Source organism: Chiloscyllium punctatum, chromosome 42, assembly GCF_047496795.1.
Source record: "Chiloscyllium punctatum isolate Juve2018m chromosome 42, sChiPun1.3, whole genome shotgun sequence".
NCBI classification, from domain to species: Eukaryota; Metazoa; Chordata; class Chondrichthyes; order Orectolobiformes; family Hemiscylliidae; genus Chiloscyllium; species Chiloscyllium punctatum.
This window is the reverse complement of record NC_092780.1, coordinates 1,802,772-1,827,241: the sequence shown is the minus strand read 5'-3', so window position 1 is coordinate 1,827,241 and position 24,470 is coordinate 1,802,772. Positions and strand designations below refer to the sequence as shown.

Sequence of the window (24,470 nt, the reverse complement as noted above, 5' to 3'; positions counted from 1 at the left end):
CAATCAAGTGGCTGCTTTGTCCTGGATGGTGTTGTTGATCCGTAAGATGAAAGCATTTAACTAAAACAAATGAACCACCATTGCTGCAAAATTAGGAGAATTTATAGTGGGGAAGTAGAAAGTGGCAAGAGGTTAAATGATTACCTTATGTCTGTTTTCACTGAGGAAGATACATGAGTTCTCCCAGGATTAGAGGTTCAGTTGACTAAGGAGAATGAGGAGTTGAGGGAAATTAGTATTAGAAAGTTGTACTCGAGTTCCCAGTACCTGATGATCTGCATCCCAGAGTGTTGAAGGTAGTAGCTATTAGGATAGCCAATGCCTTGGTGATTATCTTGCAAAATTCCATAGTTTCTGAAATGATTCCTGTAGATTGGAAGCTTGCAAACATCACTCAAAGATTCAAGAAAGGAACAAAGGATAAAACAGGGAACTTACCAACCCATCATCCTTACCTCAGGAGGCGGGAAAATGATTAGATTTGATTTATTGTAGCCACATGTACCTACGCACAGTGAAAAGCCTTGTTTTGTGACCAGTACTGGTAAATCACAGCAAACAAGACATACAGATCATAAGGTGCTCAGACAGAGCAAGGCATACAGAGTTACAGCTGCACAGGAGATGCACAAAACAAGATCAACATTATTTGAAGTTCGAGAGGTCCTTTCAGCAGAGTAATAATGGCAGGGAAACAGCTGTTCTTGAACCTTTTGGTGCGTGTGTTCAAGCCTCTGTAACATCCACCTGATGGAAGACCCCACCTTTTGGGGTGGGAGCCTTTCCATGGCAACGAGAAGTGTAAATGGAGTCCATGGAGGGAGGTTGGCTTCCGTGATCATCTGGACTGTACACACCACCTTCTGGAGTGTCTTATGGTCCTGGGCAGAGCAGTTACTGTACCAGGCCGTTATGGACTCTTATAGAATGCTCTCTGTGCTGCATCTGCAAAAGTTGGTGAGGGTCCTTATGGACATGCCAAAAATACTGGAATCTATCATAAAGGATATGATTAATCGATACCAATGATCTGATTGAGCATAGTCAGCATGGATTTGCGAAAAGGGAATTGTGGGAGTTCTTTGAGGATGTTACGAACAAAATTGATGAAGGGGAGTCAATAGCCAACATATTTGGATTTTCAAAAGACTTTTGTTAAGCTTCTCTACAGTGGGCTGGCTAGCAAAATTAAAGCACATGGAATAGGAGGTAATGTGCTTGTAAGGATTAATGATTGACTAGCATGCAGAAAACAGTGTAGAAATAAATAGGTCATTCTCACTTTGACAGCCTGTGACTCAGTGGTACTGCAAGGATCGGGATTTGGGCCGCAGCTGATCACAATATAGATCACAATGTAATATCCAGATGTTTGGATGATACAAAGGAAGATGTAAAGCAGCTTCAGGAGGATTTGGATAAACTTGGTGAATGTGAAACAGATAAGACCATAAGACATAGGAGTGGAAGTAAGGCCATTCGGCCCATCGAGACAACTCCACCATTCAATCATGGCTGATGGACATTTCAACACCACTTACCCGCATTCTCCCCGTAGCCCTTAGTTCCTTGTGACATCAAGAATTTATCAATTTCTGCCTTGAAGACATTTAGCGTCCCAGCCTCCACTGCACTCCGTGGCAATGAATTCCACAGGCCCACCAACTCTCTGGCTGAAGAAATGTCTCCGCATTTCTGTTCTGAATTTACCCCCTCTAATTCTAAGACTGTGTCCACGGGTCCTAGTCTCCTCGCCTAACAGAAACAATTTCCTAGCGTCCACCCTTTCCAAGCCATGTATTATCTTGTAGGCTTCTATTAGATCTCCCCTTAATCTTCTAAACTCCAATGAATACAATGCCAGGATCCTCAGCCGTTCCTCATATGTTAGACCGACCATTCCAGGGATCATCTGTGTGAATCTCCGCTGGACACGCTCCAGTGCCAGTATGTCCTTCCTGAGGTGTGGGGACCAAAACTGGACACAGTACTCCAAATGGGGCCTAACCAGAGCTTTATAAAGTCTCAGTAGCACAACATTGCGTTTATATTCCAACCCTCTTGAGATAAATGACAACATTGCATTCGCTTTCTTAATCACGGACTCAATCTGCATGTTTACCTTTAAAGAATCCTCAACTAGCACTCTCAGATCCCTTTGTACTTTGGCTTTATGAATTTTCTCACCATTTAGAAAGTAGTCCATGCTTGTATTCTTTTTTCCAAAGTGCAAGACCTCGCATTTGCTCACATTGAATTCCATCAGCCATTTCCTGGACCACTCTCCCAAACTGTCTAGATCCTTCTGCAGCCTCCCCACTTCCTCAGTCATACCTGCCTGTCCACCTAACTTTGTATCATCTGCAAACTTCGCTAGAATGCCCCCAGTCCCTTCATCCAGATCTTTAATATATAACATGAACAGCTGTGGCCCCAACACTGAACCCTGCGGGACACCGCTTGTTACCAGCTGCCATTCCGAAAAAGAACCTTTTATCCTAACTCTCTGCCTTCTGTCAGACAGCCAATCCTCAATCCATACCAGTAGCTCACCTCGAACACCATGGGCCCTCACCTTGCTCAGCAGCCTCCCATGTGGCACCTTATCAAAGGGCTTTTGGAAGTCTAGATAGACCACGTCCACTGGGTTTCCCTGGTTTAACCTACTTGTCACCTCTTCAAAGAATTCCAACAGGTTTGTCAGGCACAACCTCACCTTACTAAATCCATGTTGACTTGTTCTAATCCGACCCTGCTCTTCCAAGAATTTAGAAACCTCATCCTTAATGATGGATTCTAGAATTTTACCAACAACCAAGGTTAGGCTAATTGGCCTATAATTTTCCATCTTTTGTCTTGATCCTTTCTTGAACAAGGGGGTTACAACAGCGATTTTCCAATCATCCGGGACTTTCCCTGACTCCAGTGACTTTTGAAAGACCTCAACCTATGCCTCTCCACTATTTCCTCAGCCACCTCCCTCAGAACTCTAGGATGTAGCCCATCGGGGCCAGGAGATTTATCAATTTTAAGACCTTTTAGCTTTTCTAGCACTTTCTCTTTTGTAATGGCAACCATACTCAACTCAGCCCCCGACTCCCTTTAATTGTTGAGATATTACTCATGTCTTCCACTGTGAAGACTGACGCAAAATACTTGTTAAGTTCTCCTGCTATTTCCTTATCTCCCATCACCAGGCTTCCAGCATCAGTTTGAAGTGGCCCAATGTCTACTTTTGCCTGTCGTTTGTTTCTTATGTATTGAAAGAAACTTTTACTGTCATTTCTAATATCACTGGCTAGCCTACCTTCATATTTGATCCTCTCCTTCCTTATTTCTCTCTTTGTTATCCTCTGTTTGTTTTTGTATCCTTCCCAATCTTCTGATTTCCCAGTGCTCTTGGCCACTTTATAGGATCTCTCTTTTTCTTTGATAGATTTCCTGACTTCCTTTGTCAGTCATGTCTGTCTAATCTCTCCCCGGATAATCTTTCTCTTCTTGGGGATGAACCTCTGTACTGTGTCCTCAATTTTATCCACAAACTCCTGCCATTTTTGCTCTACTGTCTTCCCTGCTAGGCTCTGCTTCCAGTCTATTTTCGTCAGTTCCTCTCTCATGCCCTCATAACTACCTTTATTTAACTGTAACACCATTACATCCGATTTTGCCTTCTCTCTTTCAAACTGCAGACTGATCTCTACCATATTTATGATCGCTGCTTCCTAAGATTTTTTATAAAGTCTGGTTCATTACATAGCACTAGGTCCAGAATAGCCTGCTCCCTTGTGGGCTCCATGACAAGCTGTTTCAAAAAGCCATCCTGTAAGCATTCCATGAATTCCCTTTCTTTGGATCCACTGGCAACATTATTTACCCAGTCCACCTGCATATTGAAGTCTCCCATGATCACCGTGACCTTGCCTTTCTGACATGCCTTCTCTATTTCCCGGTACATGTTGCGTCCCTGGTCCTGACCACTGTTAGGAGGTCTGTACACAACTCCAATTATGGTTTTTTTGCCTTTGTGGTTCCTCAATTCCACCCACACAGACTCCACATCAATCCGACGCTATGTCATTCAGTGCCATAGATTTAATTTTGTTCTTAACTAACAAGGCAACCCTTCCTCCTCTGCCCGCCTCCCTGTCTTTTCGATAAGTTGAAAATCCTTGGATGTTTAACTGCCAGTCCTGACCCCCCTGTAACCACGTCTCTGTGATGCCTACCACATCATAATCATTCACGATGATCTATGCCATTAGTTCATCTACTTTGTTATGAATGCTACGAGCATTCAGGTAAAGTGCCTTAATGCTAACTTTCTTATCATTAGAGATATTGGAAGTCACAAGATGTCCTAAGTTATCCTTCCTTTTTGCTGCATTCCCAGTCTGTCTCAAGTTTAAATCCGCCTGCACATATGCTATCCTGCCACTTATCTTTCCATTTAACTCCATACTCCCTGTCGCTTTCACTTTCCCTTCCCCCCCAACTCAGAAGTTTAAAGTCCTACTGACCACCCTGTTTATCCTCTTTGCTAGAACATTGGGACCTGATCGGTTCAGGTGGAGACCATCCCAACGGTACAGATCCCCCCCCGGTTCCAAAACTGATGCCAATGCCCCATGAATTGGAATCCCTCTTTCCCACACCAATCCCTTAGCCATGTGTTTACTTCCCTAATTTTCTTATCCCTATGCCAATTGGCACGTGGCTCGGGCAGTAATCCGGAGATTATGACCTTTGAGGACCTGTACTTCAATTTCCTTCCTAGTGCTTGATAATCCTCAAACAGGTCCTCCACCCTAGCCTTGCCTATGTTGTTAGTCCCAACGTGGACCACAACAACTGGATCCTCCCCCTCCCGCTCCAATATCCTTTCAAGCCGGTCGGAGATGTCCCGCACCCTGGCACCGGGCAGGCAACACATCATGCGATCCGGCTTGCAAAGGATACTATCTGTCCCCCTAATTATAGAATCCCCTATAACAGCTACTTGTCTTTTTGCTCCCCCCTCTTGAATGGCCTTCTGCACCATGGTGCCTTGGTCAGTTGGCTCATCCTGTCCAGAGCCCTTTTCCTCATCCTTACAGGGAGCAAGAATCTCATACCTGTTGGACAAGGTCAAGGGCTGAGGCTCCTCCACTCCTGAACTCCGGTTCCCCCTACCTGCCTCACTTTCAGTCACACTCTGATGTCCCTGATCACTAACTGAATGTGAATTACTTAATCTCCCAGGTGTGACTGCCTCCTGAAACAAAGCATCCAGGTAACTCTCCCCCTACCAGATGTGCCGCAGTGTTTGATGCTCAGATTCCAGATCATCAACTCTGATCTGGAGTTCTTCCAGCAACCAACACTTGCTGCAAATGTGGTCACTACCATTCACAATGGGATCAGCCAGCTCCCACATCATACAGCTACAACACATCACCTGCCCAGCCACCTCTGCTTAGTTAATTACTTTATTACTTTGTATAAATTTGAGTTAAAATACTTTCTGATACCTCTCTGCTATAGTCTTTTTCTAAAAACCAATTAATAGATAAACCAAAAAAGTAAATTTTTAACCAGTCACTGATAAAGAAATAGAAAATACTTACCTTAACAAACCAGAGTCCTTATTAACTAGGTTAGATGAGGGCGGCGGGTGGGAGACACTACAGTTGTAGAGTCTCGGATTTAGCCACCTTCCTGATTTATATACTCACTGCTTTCCTTCCCGGCTGCCCCTCTGGTCATCGTCACTTCCCCCTGCTGCTCCCGCTCCTTCTGTGAAGAAAAAGAAAACACTGCCCGCTACCAGTAAGTAATTTTAAAACAAACTGTCTTACCCTAGCTGCAGTCTTCCGGGTTCGTTTAACCTCAGCTGCTGTTTGCATTCAAGGTAGGGGGAGTGTTTCTTAAATGTAAGAAATATTACACAAGGACTAACATGTCCTTGTTGATAAGTCACTGAATACTGAATACAGGTGCAGCAAGCTATTGGGAAAGTTAATGGCATGTTAGCCTTTATTACAAAAGGAGGTGAGTACAGGAGCAGTGAAATCTTGTTTCAATTGTATAGGGTCATAGAGCTGTCCAGCATGGAAACAGACATTTTGGTCCAACTTGACCATACCAACCAGATATCCTAAACCGATCCAGTCCCATTTGTAACCTTCTAAACCCTTCCTATTCATATATCCATCCAGATGCCTTTTAAGTTTGCAAGTTTGTAGTTCAGGTTGAGGTTTAGGGTGTAGGTTTGCTCACTGAGCTGTAGGTTTGATATCCAGATGTTTCATTACCTGGCTTGGTAACATCATCAGTGGTGACCTCCAAGTGAAGCAAAGCTGTTGTCTCCTGCTTTCTATTTATATGTTTGTCCTGGATGGGGTTCCTGGGTTTGTGGTGATGTCATTTCCTGTTCGTTTTCTGAGGGGTTGATAGATGGTATCTAGATCTATGTGTTTGTTTATGGTGTTGTGGTTGGAGTGCCAGGCCTCTAGGAATTCTCTGGCATGTCTTTGCTTAGCCTGTCCCAGGATAGATGTGTTGTCCCAGTCAAAATGGTATTTTTTTTCCCTCCGTATGAGGGAGAGAGGGTCGTGTCTTTTTGTGGCTAGCTGGTGTTCGTGTATCCTGGTGGCTAACTTTCTTCCTGTTTGTCCCATGTAGCTTGTGGCCGTCCTTGCATGGACATTGGTTTTGTCCATGGGTTGGACTGGGTCGTTTAAGTCCTAAAAAACATCTAAAACACCAAAATAGAGGAAGATGAAACAATTATCTCATTCGACGTAACAGCACTGTTCACCTCCATCAACATCGATCTGGCAAAGGAAACACTTATCACACACCCCCCAACCACCATCAATCACATTACCAACGAAAACATCATGAAGCTAGTGGACCTGTGCCTTACCATCCACTTCACCTTCAACAACATAGTCTACAAACAAACCAACAGCACACCCATGGGATCTCCGCGATCAGGATTCATAGCAGAAGCGGTAATGCAAAGACTAGAACAAACAGCCCTACCAACCATCAAACCAAAAATCTGGGTCCACTACGTAGATGACACCTTTGTCATCACAAAACGAAACAAGATAGAAGAGACATTTAACATCAACAACACCCTCACAGGCATAAAGTTCACCAAGGAGGAAGAAACTGACAACAAACTCGCATTCCTGGATGTCACAGTCGAAAGAAGGGACAACGGAGAACTACAAACCTGCGTATACAGAAAACCGACAAACACTGACCAAATACTTAACTACACCAGCAACCATCCCAACACACACAAACGAAGCTGTATCAGAACACTATTCCAACGAGCCACCGCACACTGCAGCACAGATTAACTTCGGAAAACAGAGGAGAACCACCTATACAACGTATTCAAGAAGAACGGATACTCAAAAAATACAGTCTGCAGATTCCTCAAGAACAAACCACAACAAGCAGACCAAACACAGCCAGAAACCCTAACCACCTTACCATACATCAAAGAAGTTTCAGAAATGACAGCCAGACTACTAAGACCCCTCAGAATCCTAGTAGCACACAAACCCACCAACACTCTCAAACAAAAACTAACAAACTTAAAAGACCCAGTACAACCCATGGACAAAACCAACGTCATCTACAAAATTCCATGCAAGGACTGCCACAAACACTACGTTGGACAAACACGACACAACGCCATAAACAAACACATAGATCTAGATACCATCTATCAACTCCTCAGAAAACGAACAGGAAATGACATCACCACAAACCCCAGGAACCCCATCCAGGACAAACATATAAATAGAAAGCAGGAAACAACAGCTTCACTTCACTTGGAGGTCACCACTCATGATGTTACCTAGCCAGGGAATGAAACGTCTGGATATCAAACCTACAACTCAGCGAGCAAACCTACACCCTATGCCTTTTAAATGTTGCAATTGTACCAGTCTCCACCACTTCCTCTGGCAGTTTGTTCCATACACGCACCACCCTCTGTGTGAAAACGTTACCCCTCAGGTCCCTTTCAAATCTTTCCCCTCTCACCTTAAACCTATGCCCTCTAGTTCTGGATTCCCCTGCCCCAGGGAAAAGACTTTGTCTATTTAGCCTATCCATTCCCCTCGTGATTTTATAAACCTCTATAAGGTTACCCCTCAGCCTCCAAAGTTCCAAGAGAAAAAAAAAGTGTATTCAGCCTCTCCCTATAGCACAAACCTTCCAAGCTTGGCAACATTCTTGTAAACCTTTTCTGAACCTTTTCAAGTTTAATAACATCTTTCCTATAGCAGGAAGATCAGAACTGAATGCAGTATTCTAAAAGTGGCCTCACCAATGTCCTGTACAACAGCAATATGACATCCCAATTCCTTTACTCAGTGTTCTGACCAATGAAGGCAAGCAAACATGCCAAATGTTTTCTTCACTACCCTGTCTACCTGCGACTCCATTTTAAGAAATTATGCACATGTACCTTGAGGTCTGTTTGTTCAGCAACTCTCCCGAGACCCCTACCATTAACTGTATAAGTCCTGCCCTGGTTGGCCTTATCAAAATGCAACATCTCACATTTATCTAATTTAATATCCATGTGCCACTTCTCGGCCCATTAGCCCATCTGATCAAGGTCCTGTTATATTCAGAACCGATAAACATCCTTCTACCATTACCTTCTAGCCAATTTTGTGTCCAGTTGGCTAGTTCCCCCGGATTCCATGTTATCTTCCCTTACAAACCAGCCTACAATGCGGAACCTTGTCAAATGTTTTGCTGAAGTCCATGTAGACAATTCTGCCTTCATTAATCTTCTTTGTCAACTTTTCAGAAAATTCAATCAAGTTTGTGAGACATGATTTCCTATGCACAAAGCCATGTTGATTATCCCTAATCAGTCCTTGCCTTTCTAAATACATGTAAATCCTGTCCCCCAGGATTCCCTCCAACAACGTACCTACCAGTGGCATCAGACTCGCCAGTCTATAGTTCCCAGACTTTTCCTTACTGCCTTTCTTAAATAATGGGACTATATTAGCCACCGTCCAGTCTTCCAGCACTTCACCCTTGGCTGTTGATGCAAATATCTCAGCAAAGGGCCCAGCAATCTCTTTCTTAACTTCCCACAACGTTCTGGGATACACCTGTTCAGGTCCTGTGGTTTATTCTACCTTTATGTATTTTGAAGCTGTCAGAACCTCTTCTTCTTCTGTAATTTTCCAAGACATAATTTCTTATTTCCCCAAGTTCCCTAGCTTCCGTTTCCTTCTCCACAGTAACTGCTAACACAAAACACAGGAGCTTGTTTAGACCACACCCCTGGGGTACAGCGTGCAATTTTCATTTCCATATTTCAGGAAAGATATTATTTCCACAGAGAAAGTGTAATGAAGGTTCATCAGACTTGTACCAAGACACCTAGATTCCTCTGTGCCTCTGAGTTTTGCAAACTCTCTGTATTAAAATAAAATGCTCCTTTGTTTACTCTTCCTGGCACAGTGAACAACTTCACAATTTTCACATTATACTGTCCTATGAAGAGAGACTGGGTCAACTGGACTTGCATTCTCTAAAGCTTTGAAGAATGAGAGGCGATCTTATTTGAAACTTGCCAAGTACTTCAAGGGAAGGACAGGCTAGGTGTAGGTGAGATGTTCCTCTGGCTGGGGAAGTCTAGAACCAGAGGACATAATTTAAAAATAAGGGGGAATGTCTCTTAGCTCAAACGTGAGGAGAAATATTTTTATTCAGAGGGTTTTGAATCTTTGAAATTGTCTACCGCAGAGGATTGTGGAAGTGTAGTCTTTCAGCATGTTTAAAGCAGGGATTGATCAATAATCACTGTCACAGAGGAACATGGGAATGAAGGTGGTAAAAGACACTGAGTTGTTTGATCAGATGCAATTGTATTAAATGGCAAAACAGGTTCAAGAGGCTGAATTGTCTGTTCTTGTTCCTATATTCTTTACTTTTATACTCAATTCTGTTAACAACAAATGACAATGTTCCATTTACTGTTCTAATCACTTGCTGGCCTTTTGTGAATCATGTACCAAGACACCTAGATTCCTCTGTGCCTCTGAGTTTTGCAAACTCTCTGTATTAAAATAAAATGCTCCTTTTTTTACTCTTCCTGGCACAGTGAACAACTTCACAATTTTCACATTATACTCCATCTGACAACTTCTTGTCCACTCACTTAATCTGGCTATATCTCTTTGCTGACTCCTTATGTCTTTTCCACAGCGTAGTCTGTGTCTGTAACTCAATGTATCTTTTACAAACTAAATTTATTCCTTTTCTTTGCAGAAGAAGGGAGTCCAGAGGCACAGCTTGCCCAGCCCGTGCCAAGGCTCAGTACTCAGTGCAGGTGAGTTACCCTGACAGTAAATGTCTCTGGGCAGTTACAGATAGAAGCCTAAAATTACCAAGAGATGGTAATAATTACAGCAGATAGAAAAGCTGAAACACATGGAAATCAATATAAGCAAGTATGAATTCATCAGCCTTGGAGCCAAAAAGGATAGGACAAGGGACCTGGTAAATGGTGGAAAGCTGAAAACAGCTGAGACCCAGAGACGTAAATCTGAGTCCCCTGTTGGGTTTCCTCCAGCTGCTCCAGTTTCTTCCCACAGTTTAAGATGTGCAAGTTAGGTGAATTGGCAATGGTAAATTGCCCAGAGTGCCCAGGGATGTGCAGCCTAGGTGAATTGGCCATGGGAAATGCAGGGTTATAGGGATAGGATAGGAGAGGGGGTCTGGCTGGGATGCTCTTCAGACAGTCGGTGTGGGCTGGATGGGCTGAATGGCCTGCTTCCACATTGTAGGGATTCTGTGATTGTATGATGGCCATTGAGTGTGTAGTGCTGGAAAAGCACAGCTGGTTAGGCAGCATCTGAGGAGCAAGAGAATCAATGTTTTGGGCATTAGCCTTTCATCATTCCCGAAACATCAATTCTCCTGCTCCTCAGACGCTGTCTAAACGGCTGTGCTTTTCCAGCACTACACTTTCGACTCTGATCTCCAGCATCTTCAGTCCTCACTTTCTGTCATTCTATGATGGTCCACCCACTGTCAGTGGAAAACATCTCTCATTTACTCTGCCTTCATGATTTTGAACGCTATTAAATTCTCTGTGGTAAGGAAAACAACCCCAACTTTTCCAGCTTTTCCACATTCACCAAGGCTTCACATCCCTGTGACCATTCTGGTAATTCTCCTCCACACTTTCTCTAAGCGAGTAATTTTTGTTATAGTGTCTGTTTATTAAATAAAGTTCTCAGAAATGCAGTGGAGTCTTTCTGATGATTCGTGCGAAACCAAACATTAACAACAAAATCAGGTTTTCACGAGTGTGAAAACTGCAAACCAGCAAGAAGCCAGCTTCAGCCAATTGTCCTCAGCTGCAGAAAAAAACATTTTGCTCATTTCTGATCATGAACCACAAAGCATTAGAACCAAACTCCCATAGGAACGGGAAGAGACCATTCAGCCCCTCAAAACTGCTCCTCTATCCCATTGACCATGACTGATCAATATCTTAGCTCCATCTAATCGTATGGTTCCAAAATTGTTGGTAGCATTTCCCAACAGAAAGCGATCTGGCTCAGTATTGAAGTGTATAACTGACTTCCAATTCAACAGCTCTTATGGAGGAGAGGAAGGTCTAGCTCAAGATTATATTGATTGAATGCCAAAAAGTCTGGAATTTCTATTTTATTCTGTTCAACATTAACCTGTTTAAAAGTAGATTTCAGATCTCCATTGTTAGTTTGTAAAAAGTGTGTTAAATTTTCAATGACATAACTGATGTGAATGGAGGAACATTTATCCTGGGTTCACAGTGCAATGTATACACGTAGAAGGGGTTTGATGGACTGAATGGTCAATGCTTCCCGGAATCTTAGCAATTCCTTAACTTTTTTTTAACCATGGTCGTTTTAGCCCCAGAAATGTGGGAGATTGTGCCTCTTCTCTATCTCTCTGTCTCTCTCTCTCTCTCCTTCTTGTCTGGCTTTCTCTCTCCATTCCCCTTCCCTTTCTCTTCACCTTTGTGTCCATCTCACCATCTGCCTCTTCTTTCCCTTCTCTCTCTATTTTTCTTTCTCTCTCTATTTCTCTTTCTCTGTCACTTTGTCTCGCTAGCCCTGTTTCCTTGTCTCTGATCCAGTCCCTTTGTCGGACCACCTCTCTCTCTCTCTTTCTCTGTTTTTCTGTTGCCCTCACTCTCTCTCTCTCTCTATATCTCTCCACTTGTGCTTATTATGAAGGTTTTTCCCCCACCTACTCTCAAGATTACACAAATCTCTTTGTTAGTGGAGAAACTGTAAGAGGTGTTGTTGCAGTTATCTCTTTTTCTATCTTATAATGTGCCGTGACAGGAACCAAGAAACTCTCAAAGACCCATGTGATTATTGAGTGTGCAGAGGGACCAGACATTAGGTTTCTACAACCTAATGAATTCTGGGAGAACTGTGGTTCTGTGCGGGTCAACTCAATCTCCATTTAAATCTGAGGATGGTCCAGATAGAGGGCGGTGAGGATGGTGCAGATAGAGGTAGGTGAGGATGGTCCATATAGAGGTAGGTGAGGATGGTCCAGATAGAGGTAGGTGAGGATGGTCCTGATAGAGGAAGGTGAGGATGGTCCATATAGAGGTAGGTGAGGATGGTGCAGATAGAGGTAGGTGAGGATGGTCCATATAGAGGTAGGTGAGGATGGTCCAGATAGAGGTAGGTGAGGATGGTCCAGATAGAGGTAGGTGAGGATGGTCCAGATAGAGGTAGGTGAGGATGGTGCAGATAGAGGTAGGTGAGGATGGTCCATATAGAGGTAGGTGAGGATGGTCCAGATAGAGGTAGGTGAGGATGGTCCATATAGAGGTAGGTGAGGATGGTGCAGATAGAGGTAGGTGAGGATGGTCCAGATAGAGATAGGTGAGGATGGTGCAGATAGAGGTAGGTGAGGATGGTCCATATAGAGGTAGGTGAGGATGGTCCAGATAGAGGTAGGTGAAGATGGTGCAGATAGAGGTAGGTGAGGATGGTCCAGATAGAGGTAGGTGAGGATGGTCCAGATAGAGGTAGGTGAGGATGGTCCATACAGAGGTAGGTGAGGATGGTGCAGATAGAGGTAGGTGAGGATGGTCCAGATAGAGGTAGGTGAGGATGGTCCAGATAGAGGTCGGTGAGGATGGTCCAGGTAGAGGTAGGTGAGGATGGTCCAGATAGAGGTAGGTGAGGATGGTCCATGTAGAGGTAGGTGAGGATGGTGCAGATAGAGGTAGGTGAGGATGGTCCATATAGAGGTAGGTGAGGATGGTCCAGATAGAGGTAGGTGAGGATGGTGCAGATAGAGGTAGGTGAGGATGGTCCATATAGAGGTAGGTGAGGATGGTGCAGATAGAGGTAGGTGAGGATGGTCCATATAGAGGTAGGTGAGGATGGTCCATATAGAGGGAGGTGAGGATGATGCAGATAGAGGTAGGTGAGGATGGTGTAGATAGAGGTAGGTGAGGATGGTCCAGATAGAGGTAGGTGAGGATGGTGCAGATAGAGGTAGGTGAGGATGGTGCAGATAGAGGTAGGTGAGGATGGTCCATATAGAGGTAGGTGAGGATGGTCCATATAGAGGTAGGTGGGGATGGTCCAGATAGAGGTAGGTGAGGATGGTGCAGATAGAGGTAGGTGAGGATGGTCCATATAGAGGTAGGTGAGGATGGTCCTGATAGAGGTAGGTGAGGATGGTGCAGATAGAGGTAGGTGAGGATGGTCCATATAGAGGTAGGTGAGGATGGTGCAGATAGAGGTAGGTGAGGATGGTCCAGATAGAGGTAGGTGAGGATAATCCAGATAGAAGTAGGTGAGGATGGTCGATATAGAGGTAGGTGAGGATGGTCCAGGTAGAGGTAGGTGAGGATGGTCCATATAGAGGTAGGTGAGGATGGTCCATATAGAGGTAGTTGAGGATGGTGCAGATAGAGGTAGGTGAGGATGGTCCAGATAGCGGTAGGTGAGGATGGTCCATATAGAGGTAGGTGAGGATGGTCCAGATAGAGGTAGGTGAGGATAATGCAGATAGTAGTAGGTGAGGATGGTCCAGATAGAGGTAGGTGAGGATGGTCCAGATAGAGGTAGGTGAGGATGGTGCAGATAGAGGTAGGTGAGGATGGTGCAGATAGAGGTAGGTGAGGATGGTCCATATAGAGGTAGGTGAGGATGGTCCATATAGAGGTAGGTGGGGATGGTCCAGATAGAGGTAGGTGAGGATGGTGCAGATAGAGGTAGGTGAGGATGGTCCATATAGAGGTAGGTGAGGATGGTCCTGATAGAGGTAGGTGAGGATGGTGCAGATAGAGGTAGGTGAGGATGGTCCATATAGAGGTAGGTGAGGATGGTGCAGATAGAGGTAGGTGAGGATGGTCCAGATAGAGGTAGGTGAGGATAATCCAGATAGAAGTAGGTGAGGATGGTCGATATAGAGGTAGGTGAGGATGGTCCAGGTAGAGGTAGGTGAGGATGGTCCATATAGAGGTAGGTGAGGATGGTCCATATAGAGGTAGTTGAGGATGGTGCAGATAGAGGTAGGTGAGGATGGTCCAGATAGCGGTAGGTGAGGATGGTCCATATAGAGGTAGGTGAGGATGGTCCAGATAGAGGTAGGTGAGGATAATGCAGATAGTAGTAGGTGAGGATGGTCCAGATAGAGGTAGGTGAGGATGGTCCATATAGAGGTAGGTGAGGATGGTCCAGATAGAGGTAGGTGAGGATGGTCCATATAGAGGTAGGTGAGGATGGTCCGGGTAGAGGTAGGTGAGGATGCTGCAGATAGAGGTAGGTGAGGATGGTCCGGGTAGAGGTAGGTGAGGATGGTCCATATAGAGGTAGGTGAGGATGGTGCAGATAGAGGTAGGTGAGGATGGTCCATATAGAGGTAGGTGAGGATGGTGCAGATAGAGGTAGGTGAGGGTGGTCCAGATAGAGGTAGATGAGGATGGTGCAGATAGAGGTAGGTGAGGATGGTCCGGGTAGCGGTAGGTGAGGATAGTCCGGTAGAGGTAGGTGAGGATGGTTCAGATAGAGGTAGGTGAGGATGGTCCAGATAGAGGTAGGTGAGGATGGTCCATATAGAGGTAGGTGAGGATGGTGCAGATAGAGGTAGGTGAGGATGGTCCAGATAGAGGTAGGTGAGGATGGTCCAGATAGAGGTAGGTGAGGATGGTCCAGGTAGAGGTAGGTGAGGATGGTCCAGATAGAGGTAGGTGAGGATGGTCCATATAGAGGTAGGTGAGGATGGTGCAGATAGAGGTAGGTGAGGATGGTCCATATAGAGGTAGGTGAGGATGGTCCAGATAGAGGTAGGTGAGGATGGTGCAGATAGAGGTAGGTGAGGATGGTCCATATAGAGGTAAGTGAGGATGGTGCAGATAGAGGTAGGTGAGGATGGTCCATATAGAGGTAGGTGAGGATGGTCCATATAGAGGTAGGTGAGGATGATGCAGATAGAGGTAGGTGAGGATGGTGTAGATAGAGGTAGGTGAGGATGGTCCAGATAGAGGTAGGTGAGGATGGTGCAGATAGAGGTAGGTGAGGATGGTGCAGATAGAGGTAGGTGAGGATGGTCCATATAGAGGTAGGTGAGGATGGTCCATATAGAGGTAGGTGGGGATGGTGCAGATAGAGGTAGGTGAGGATGGTCCATATAGAGGTGGGTGAGGATGGTCCAGATAGAGGTAGGTGAGGATAATCCAGATAGAAGTAGGTGAGGATGGTCCATACAGAGGTAGGTGAGGATGGTCCATATAGAGGTAGGTGAGGATGGTGCAGATGGAGGTAGGTGAGGATGGTCCAGATAGAGGTAGGTGAGGATGGTGCAGATAGAGGTAGGTGAGGATGGTCCTGATAGAGGTAGGTGAGGATGGTGCAGATAGAGGTAGGTGAGGATGGTCCATATAGAGGTAGGTGAGGATGGTGCAGATAGAGGTAGGTGAGGATGGTGCAGATAGAGGTAGGTGAGGATGGTCCATATAGAGGTAGGTGAGGATGGTCCATATAGAGGTAGTTGAGGATGGTGCAGATAGAGGTAGGTGAGGATGGTCCAGATAGCGGTAGGTGAGGATGGTCCATATAGAGGTAGGTGAGGATGGTGCAGATAGAGGTAGGTGAGGATGATCCAGATAGAGGTAGGTGAGGATGGTCCAGATAGAGGTAGGTGAGGATGGTCCATATAGAGGTAGGTGAGGATGGTCCATATAGAGGTAGTTGAGGATGGTGCAGATAGAGGTAGGTGAGGATGGTCCAGATAGCGGTAGGTGAGGATGGTCCATATAGAGGTAGGTGAGGATGGTGCAGATAGAGGTAGGTGAGGATGGTCCAGATAGAGGTAGGTGAGGATAATGCAGATAGAAGTAGGTGAGGATGGTCCAGATAGAGGTAGGTGAGGATGGTCCATATAGAGGTAGGTGAGGATGGTCCAGATAGAGGTAGGTGAGGATGGTCCATATAGAGGTAGGTGAGGATGGTCCGGGTAGAGGTAGGTGAGGATGCTGCAGATAGAGGTAGGTGAGGATGGTCCGGGTAGAGGTAGGTGAGGATGGTCCATATAGAGGTAGGTGAGGATGGTGCAGATAGAGGTAGGTGAGGATGGTCCATATAGAGGTAGGTGAGGATGGTGCAGATAGAGGTAGGTGAGGGTGGTCCAGATAGAGGTAGGTGAGGATGGTGCAGATAGAGGTAGGTGAGGATGGTCCAGATAGAGGTAGGTGAGGATGGTGCAGATAGAGGTAGGTGAGGATGGTCCAGATAGAGGTGGGTGAGGATGGTGCAGATAGAGGTATGTGAGGATGGTCCGGGTAGAAGTAGGTGAGGATGGTGCAGATACAGGGAGGTGCGGATGGTCCAGATAGAGGTAGGTGAGGATGGTCCGGGTAGAGGAAGGTGAGGATGGTCCATATAGAGGTAGGTGAGGATGGTGCAGATAGAGGTAGGTGAGGATGGTCCATATAGAGGTAGGTGAGGATGGTGCAGATAGAGGTAGGTGAGGATGGTGCAGATAGAGGTAGGTGAGGATGGTCCGGGAAGAGGTAGGTGAGGATGGTCCAGATAGAGGTAGGTGAGGATGGTCCAGATAGAGCTAGGTGAGGATGATGCAGATAGAGGTAGGTGAGGATGGTCCAGATAGAGGTAGGTGAGGATGGTCCGGGTAGAGGTAGGTGAGGATGGTCCGGGTAGAGGTAGGTGAGGATGGTGCAGATAGAGGTAGGTGAGGATGGTCCATATAGAGGTAGGTGAGGATGGTGTAGATAGAGGTAGGTGAGGATGGTCCATATAGAGGTAGGTGAGGATGGTGCAGATAGAGGTAGGTGAGGATGGTGCAGATAGAGGTAGGTGAGGATGGTCCATATAGAGGTAGGTGAGGATGGTGCAGATAGAGGTAGGTGAGGATGGTGCAGATAGAGGTAGGTGAAGAGGGTGCAGATAGAGGTAGGTGAGGATGGTGCAGATAGAGGTAGGTGAGGATGGTGCAGATAGAGGTAGGTGAGGATGGTCCAGATAGAGGTAGGTGAGGATGGTCCAGATAGAGGTCGGTGAGGATGGTCCAGATAGAGGTAGGTGAGGATGGTCCGGGTAGAGGTAGGTGAGGATGGTGCAGATAGAGGTAGGTGAAGATGGTGCAGATAGAGGTAGGTGAGGATGGTCCATATAGAGGTAGGTGAGGATGGTGCAGATAGAGGTAGGTGAGGATGGTGCAGATAGAGGTAGGTGAGGATGGTCCGGGTAGAGGTAGGTGAGGATGGTGCAGATAGAGGTAGGTGAGGATGGTCCATATAGAGGTAGGTGAGGATGGTGCAGATAGAGGTAGGTGAGGATGGTGCAGATAGAGGTAGGTGAGGATGGTCCACATAGAGGTAGGTGAGGATGGTGCAGATAGAGGTAGGTGAGGATGGTGCAGATAGAGGTAGGTGAGGATGGTCCATATAGAGGTAGGTGAGGATGGTCCGGGTAGAGGTAGGTGAGGATGGTGCAGATAGAGGTAGGTGAGGATGGTGCAGATAGAGGTAGGTGAGGATGATCCAGATAGAGGTCGGTGAGGATGGTCCAGATAGAGGTAGATGAGGATGGTCCATATAGAGGTAGGTGAGGATGGTCCATATAGAGGTAGTTGAGGATGGTGCAGATAGAGGTAGGTGAGGATGGTCCAGATAGCGGTAGGTGAGGATGGTCCATATAGAGGTAGGTGAGGATGGTGCAGATAGGGGGAGGTGAGGATGGTACAGATAGAGGTAGGTGAGGATGGTGCAGATAGAGGTAGGTGAGGATGGTCCAGATAGAGGTAGGTGAGGATGGTGCAGATAGAGGTAGGTGTGGATGGTCCATATAGAGGTAGGTGAGGATGGTCCATATAGAGGTAGGTGAGGATGGTGAAGATAGAGGTAGGTGAGGATGGTCCAGATAGAGGTAGGTGAGGATGGTTCAGATAGAGGTAGGTGAGGGTGGTCCAGATAGAGGTAGGTGAGGATGGTGCAGATAGAGGTAGGTGAGGATGGTCCATGTAGAGGTAGGTGAGGGTGGTGCAGATAGAGGTAGGTGAGGATGGTCCAGATAGAGGTAGGTGAGGATGGTTCAGATAGAGGTAGGTGAGGGTGGTCCGGGTAGAGGTAGGTGAGGATGGTGCAGATAGAGGTAGGTGAAGATGGTGCAGATAGAGGTAGGTGAGGATGGTCCATATAGAGGTAGGTGAGGATGGTGCAGATAGAGGTAGGTGAGGATGGTGCAGATAGAGGTAGGTGAGGATGGTCCGGGTAGAGGTAGGTGAGGATGGTGCAGATAGAGGTAGGTGAGGATGGTCCATATAGAGGTAGGTGAGGATGGTGCAGATAGAGGTAGGTGAGGATGGTGCAGATAGAGGTAGGTGAGGATGGTCCACATAGAGGTAGGTGAGGATGGTGCAGATAGAGGTAGGTGAGGATGGTGCAGATAGAGGTAGGTGAGGATGGTCCATATAGAGTAGGTGAGGATGGTCCGGGTAGAGGTAGGTGAGGATGGTGCAGATAGAGGTAGGTGAGGATGGTGCAGATAGAGGTAGAAGAGGATGGTGCAGATAGAGGTAGGTGAGGATGGTGCAGATAGAGGTAGGTGAGGATGATCCAGATAGAGGTCGGTGAGGATGGTCCAGATAGAGGTAGATGAGGATGGTCCATATAGAGGTAGGTGAGGATGGTCCATATAGAGGTAGTTGAGGATGGTGCAGATAGAGGTAGGTGAGGATGGTCCAGATAGCGGTAGGTGAGGATGGTCCATATAGAGGTAGGTGAGGATGGTGCAGATAGGGGGAGGTGAGGATGGTACAGATAGAGGTAGGTGAGGATGGTGCAGATAGAGGTAGGTGAGGATGGTCCAGATAGAGGTAGGTGAGGATGGTGCAGATAGAGGTAGGTGTGGATGGTCCATATAGAGGTAGGTGAGGATGGTCCATATAGAGGTAGGTGAGGATGGTGAAGATAGAGGTAGGTGAGGATGGTCCAGATAGAGGTAGGTGAGGATGGTTCAGATAGAGGTAGGTGAGGGTGGTCCAGATAGAGGTAGGTGAGGGTGGTCCAGATAGAGGTAGGTGAGGATGGTGCAGATAGAGGTAGGTGAGGATGGTCCATGTAGAGGTAGGTGAGGGTGGTGCAGATAGAGGTAGGTGAGGATGGTCCAGATAGAGGTAGGTGAGGATGGTTCAGATAGAGGTAGGTGAGGGTGGTCCAGATAGAGGTAGGTGAGGATGGTCCAGATAGAGGTAGGTGAGGATGGTCCAGATATAGGTAGGTGAGGATGGTCCATATAGAGGTAGGTGAGGATGGTGCAGATAGAGGTAGGTGAGGATGGTGCAGATAGAGGTAGGTGAGGATGGTCTAGATAGAGGTAGGTGAAGATGGTCCATATAGAGGTAGGTGAGGATGGTGCAGATAGAGGTAGGTGAAGATGGTCCATATAGAGGTAGGTGAGGATGGTGCAGATAGAGGTAGGTGAGGATGGTCCGGGTAGCGGTAGGTGAGGATGGTCCGGGTAGCGGTAGGTGAGGATGGTCCGGGTAGAGGTAGGTGAGGATGGTGCAGATAGAGGTAGGTGAGGATGGTGCAGATAGAGGTAGGTGAGGATGGTCCAGATAGAGGTAGGTGAGGATGGTGCAGATAGAGGTAGGTGAGGGTGGTCCAGATAGAGGTAGATGAGGATGGTCCATATAGAGGTAGGTGAGGATGGTGCAGATAGAGGTAGGTGAGGATGGTGCAGATAGAGGTAGGTGAGGATGGTCCATATAGAGGTAGGTGAGGATGGTGCAGATAGAGGTAGGTGAGGATGGTTCAGATAGAGGTAGGTGAGGGTGGTCCAGATAGAGGTAGGTGAGGATGGTCCAGATAGAGGTAGGTGAGGATGGTCCAGATATAGGTAGGTGAAGATGGTCCATATAGAGGTAGGTGAGGATGGTGCAGATAGAGGTAGGTGAGGATGGTCCATATAGAGGTAGGTGAGGATGGTCCGGGTAGAGGTAGGTGAGGATGGTGCAGATAGAGGTAGGTGAGGATGGTCCAGATAGAGGTAGGTGAGGATGGTGCAGATAGAGGTAGGTGAGGGTGGTCCAGATAGAGGTAGATGAGGATGGTGCACATAGAGGTAGGTGAGGGTGGTCCAGATAGAGGTCGGTGAGGATGGTCCAGATATAGGTAGGTGAGGATGGTCCATATAGAGGTAGGTGAGGATGGTGCAGATAGAGGTAGGTGAGGATAGTCCAGATAGAGGTGAGTGAGGATGGTGCAGATAGAGGTAGGTGAGGATGGTCCAGATAGAGGTGAGTGAGGATGGTGCAGATAGAGGTAGGTGAGGATGGTCCGGGAAGAGGTAGGTGAGGATGGTGCGGATAGAGATAGGTGAGGATGGTGCGGATAGAGATAGGTGAGGATGGTGCAGATAGAGGTAGGTGAGGATGGTCCAGATAGAGGTGAGTGAGGATGGTGCAGATAGAGGTAGGTGAGGATGGTCCGGGTAGAGGTAGGTGAGGATGGTGCGGATAGAGATAGGTGAGGATGGTCCAGATAGAGGTAGGTGAGGATGGTGCAGATAGAGGTAGGTGAGGATGGTCCATATAGAGGTGAGTGAGGATGGTGCAGATAGAGGTAGGTGAGGATGGTCCGGGTAGAGGTAGGTGAGGATGGTGCTGATAGAGATAGGTGAGGATGGTCCAGATAGAGGTAGGTGAGGATGGTGCAGATAGAGGTAGGTGAGGATGGTCCAGATAGAGGTGAGTGAGGATGGTGCAGATAGAGGTTGGTGAGGATGGTCCGGGTAGAGGTAGGTGAGGATGGTGCAGATAGAGGGAGGTGCGGATGGTCCAGATAGAGGTAGGTGAGGATGGTCCGGGTAGAGGTAGGTGAGGATGGTCCATATAGAGGTAGGTGAGGATGGTCCAGATAGAGGTAGGTGAGGATGGTCCATATAGAGGTAGGTGAGGATGGTCCGGGTAGAGGTAGGTGAGGATGGTCCACATAGAGGTAGGTGAGGATGGTGCAGATAGAGGTAGGTGAGGATGGTGCAGATAGAGGTGGGTGAGGATGGTCCGGGTAGAGGTAGGTGAGGATGGTTTGGGTAGAGGTAGGTGAGGATGGTGCAGATAGAGGTAGGTGAGGGTTGTCCAGATAGAGGTAGGTGAGGATGGTGCAGACAGAGGGAGGTGAGGATGGTCCATATAGAGGTAGGTGAGGATGGTGCAGATAGAGGTAGGTGAGGATGGTCCGGGTAGAGGTAGGTGAGGATGGTCCAGATAGAGGTAGGTGAGGATGGTCCATATAGAGATAGGTGAGGATGGTCCAGATAGAGGTAGGTGAGGATGGTCCATATAGAGGTAGGTGAGGATGGTCCATATAGAGCTAGGTGAGGATGATGCAGATAGAGGTAAGTGAGGATGGTGCATTGTGTTAGGTGAGGATGGTCCAGATAGAGGTAGGTGAGGATGGTCCAGATAGAGGTAGGTGAGGATGGTCCGGGTAGAGGTAGGTGAGGATGGTGCAGATAGAGGTAGGTGAGGATGGTGCAGATAGAGGTAGGTGAGGATGGTCCATATAGAGGTAGGTGAGGATGGTGTAGATAGAGGTAGGTGAGGATGGTCCATATAGTGGTAGGTGAGGATGGTGCAGATAGAGGTAGGTGAGGATGGTGCAGATAGAGGTAGGTGAGGATGGTCCATATAGAGGTAGGTGAGGATGGTGCAGATAGAGGTAAGTGAAGAGGGTGCAGATAGAGGTCGGTGAGGATGGTGCAGATAGAGGTAGGTCAGGATGGTGCAGATAGAGGTAGGTGAGGATGGTGCAGATAGAGGTAGGTGAGGATGGTCCAGATAGAGGTAGGTGAGGATGGTCCGGGTAGAGGTAGGTGAGGATGGTGCAGATAGAGGTAGGTGAAGATGGTGCAGATAGAGGTAGGTGAGGATGGTCCATATAGAGGTAGGTGAGGATGGTGCAGATAGAGGTAGGTGAGGATGGTGCAGATAGAGGTAGGTGAGGATGGTCCAGATAGAGGTAGGTGAGGATGGTCCGGGTAGAGGTAGGTGAGGATGGTGCAGATAGAGGTAGGTGAAGATGGTGCAGATAGAGGTAGGTGAGGATGGTCCATATAGAGGTAGGTGAGGATGGTGCAGATAGAGGTAGGTGAGAATGGTGCAGATAGAGGTAGGTGAGGATGGTCCGGGTAGAGGTAGGTGAGGATGGTGCAGATAGAGGTAGGTGAGGATGGTCCATATAGAGGTAGGTGAGGATGGTCCATATAGATGTAGGTGAGGATGGTGCAGATAGAGGTAGGTGAGGATGGTCCAGATAGAGGTAGGTGAGGATGGTCCATATAGAGGTAGGTGAGGATGGTGCAGATAGAGGTAGGTGAGGATGGTGCAGATAGAGGTAGGTGAGGATGGTCCATATAGATGTAGGTGAGGATGGTCCGGGTAGAGGTAGGTGAGGATGGTGCAGATAGAGGTAGGTGAGGACGGTGCAGATACAGGTAGGTGAGGACGGTGCAGATAGAGGTAGGTGAGGATGGTGCAGATAGAGGTAGGTGAGGATGGTGCAGATAGAGGTAGGTGAGGATGGTTCAGATAGAGGTAGGTGAGGGTGGTCCAGATAGAGGTAGGTGAGGATGGTCCAGATAGAGGTAGGTGAGGATGGTGCAGATAGAGGTAGGTGAGGATGGTCCATATAGAGGTAGGTGAGGATGGTGCAGATAGAGGTAGGTGAGGATGGTGCAGATAGAGGTAGGTGAGGATGGTCCAGATAGAGGTAGGTGAAGATGGTCCATATAGAGGTAGGTGAGGATGGTGCAGATAGAGGTAGGTGAAGATGGTCCATATAGAGGTAGGTGAGGATGGTGCAGATAGAGGTAGGTGAGGATGGTCCGGGTAGCGGTAGGTGAGGATGGTCCGGGTAGCGGTAGGTGAGGATGGTCCGGGTAGAGGTAGGTGAGGATGGTGCAGATAGAGGTAGGTGAGGATGGTGCATTGTGTTAGGTGAGGTTGGTCCAGATAGAGGTAGGTGAGGATGGTCCAGATAGAGGTAGGTGAGGATGGTCCGGGTAGAGGTAGGTGAGGATCGTGCAGATAGAGGTAGGTGAGGATGGTCCATATAGATGTAGGTGAGGATGGTGTAGATAGAGGTAGGTGAGGATGGTCCATATAGAGGTAGGTGAGGATGGTGCAGATAGAGGTAGGTGAGGATGGTGCAGATAGAGGTAGGTGAGGATGGTCCATATAGAGGTAGGTGAGGATGGTGCAGATAGAGGTAGGTGAGGATGGTGCAGATAGAGGTAAGTGAAGAGGGTGCAGAAAGAGGTCGGTGAGGATGGTGCAGATAGAGGTAGGTGAGGATGGTGCAGATAGAGGTAGGTGAGGATGGTGCAGATAGAGGTAGGTGAGGATGGTCCAGATAGAGGTAGGTGAGGATGGTCCGGGTAGAGGTAGGTGAGGATGGTGCAGATAGAGGTAGGTGAAGATGGTGCAGATAGAGGTAGGTGAGGATTGTCCATATAGAGGTAGGTGAGGATGGTGCAGATAGAGGTAGGTGAGGATGGTGCAGATAGAGGTAGGTGAGGATGGTCCGGGTAGAGGTAGGTGAGGATGGTGCAGATAGAGGTAGGTGAGGATGGTCCATATAGAGGTAGGTGAGGATGGTCCACATAGAGGTAGGTGAGGATAGTGCAGATAGAGGAAGGTGAGGATGGTCCAGATAGAGGTAGGTGAGGATGGTCCATATAGAGGTAGGTGAGGATGGTGCAGATAGAGGTAGGTGAGGATGGTGCAGATAGAGGTAGGTGAGGATGGTCCGGGTAGAGGTAGGTGAGGATGGTGCAGATAGAGGTAGGTGAGGATGGTCCATATAGAGGTAGGTGAGGATGGTCCACATAGAGGTAGGTGAGGATGGTGCAGATAGAGGTAGGTGAGGATGGTCCAGATAGAGGTAG

The 24,470-nt window shown here is 47.3% G+C and overlaps 1 protein-coding gene across 1 annotated transcript in view; it reads left to right on the top strand.

The window, feature by feature from the left end:
- LOC140465622 (growth factor receptor-bound protein 7-like) overlaps positions 1 to 24,470 on the top strand; it is a 182,920-nt gene that overhangs the window by 137,831 nt on the left and 20,619 nt on the right. Inside the window, exon 13 of the mRNA XM_072561177.1 lies at positions 10,300 to 10,360. Coding sequence (XP_072417278.1) covers positions 10,300 to 10,360 — 61 coding nt within the window. The remainder of the gene's footprint in view (positions 1 to 10,299; positions 10,361 to 24,470) is intronic.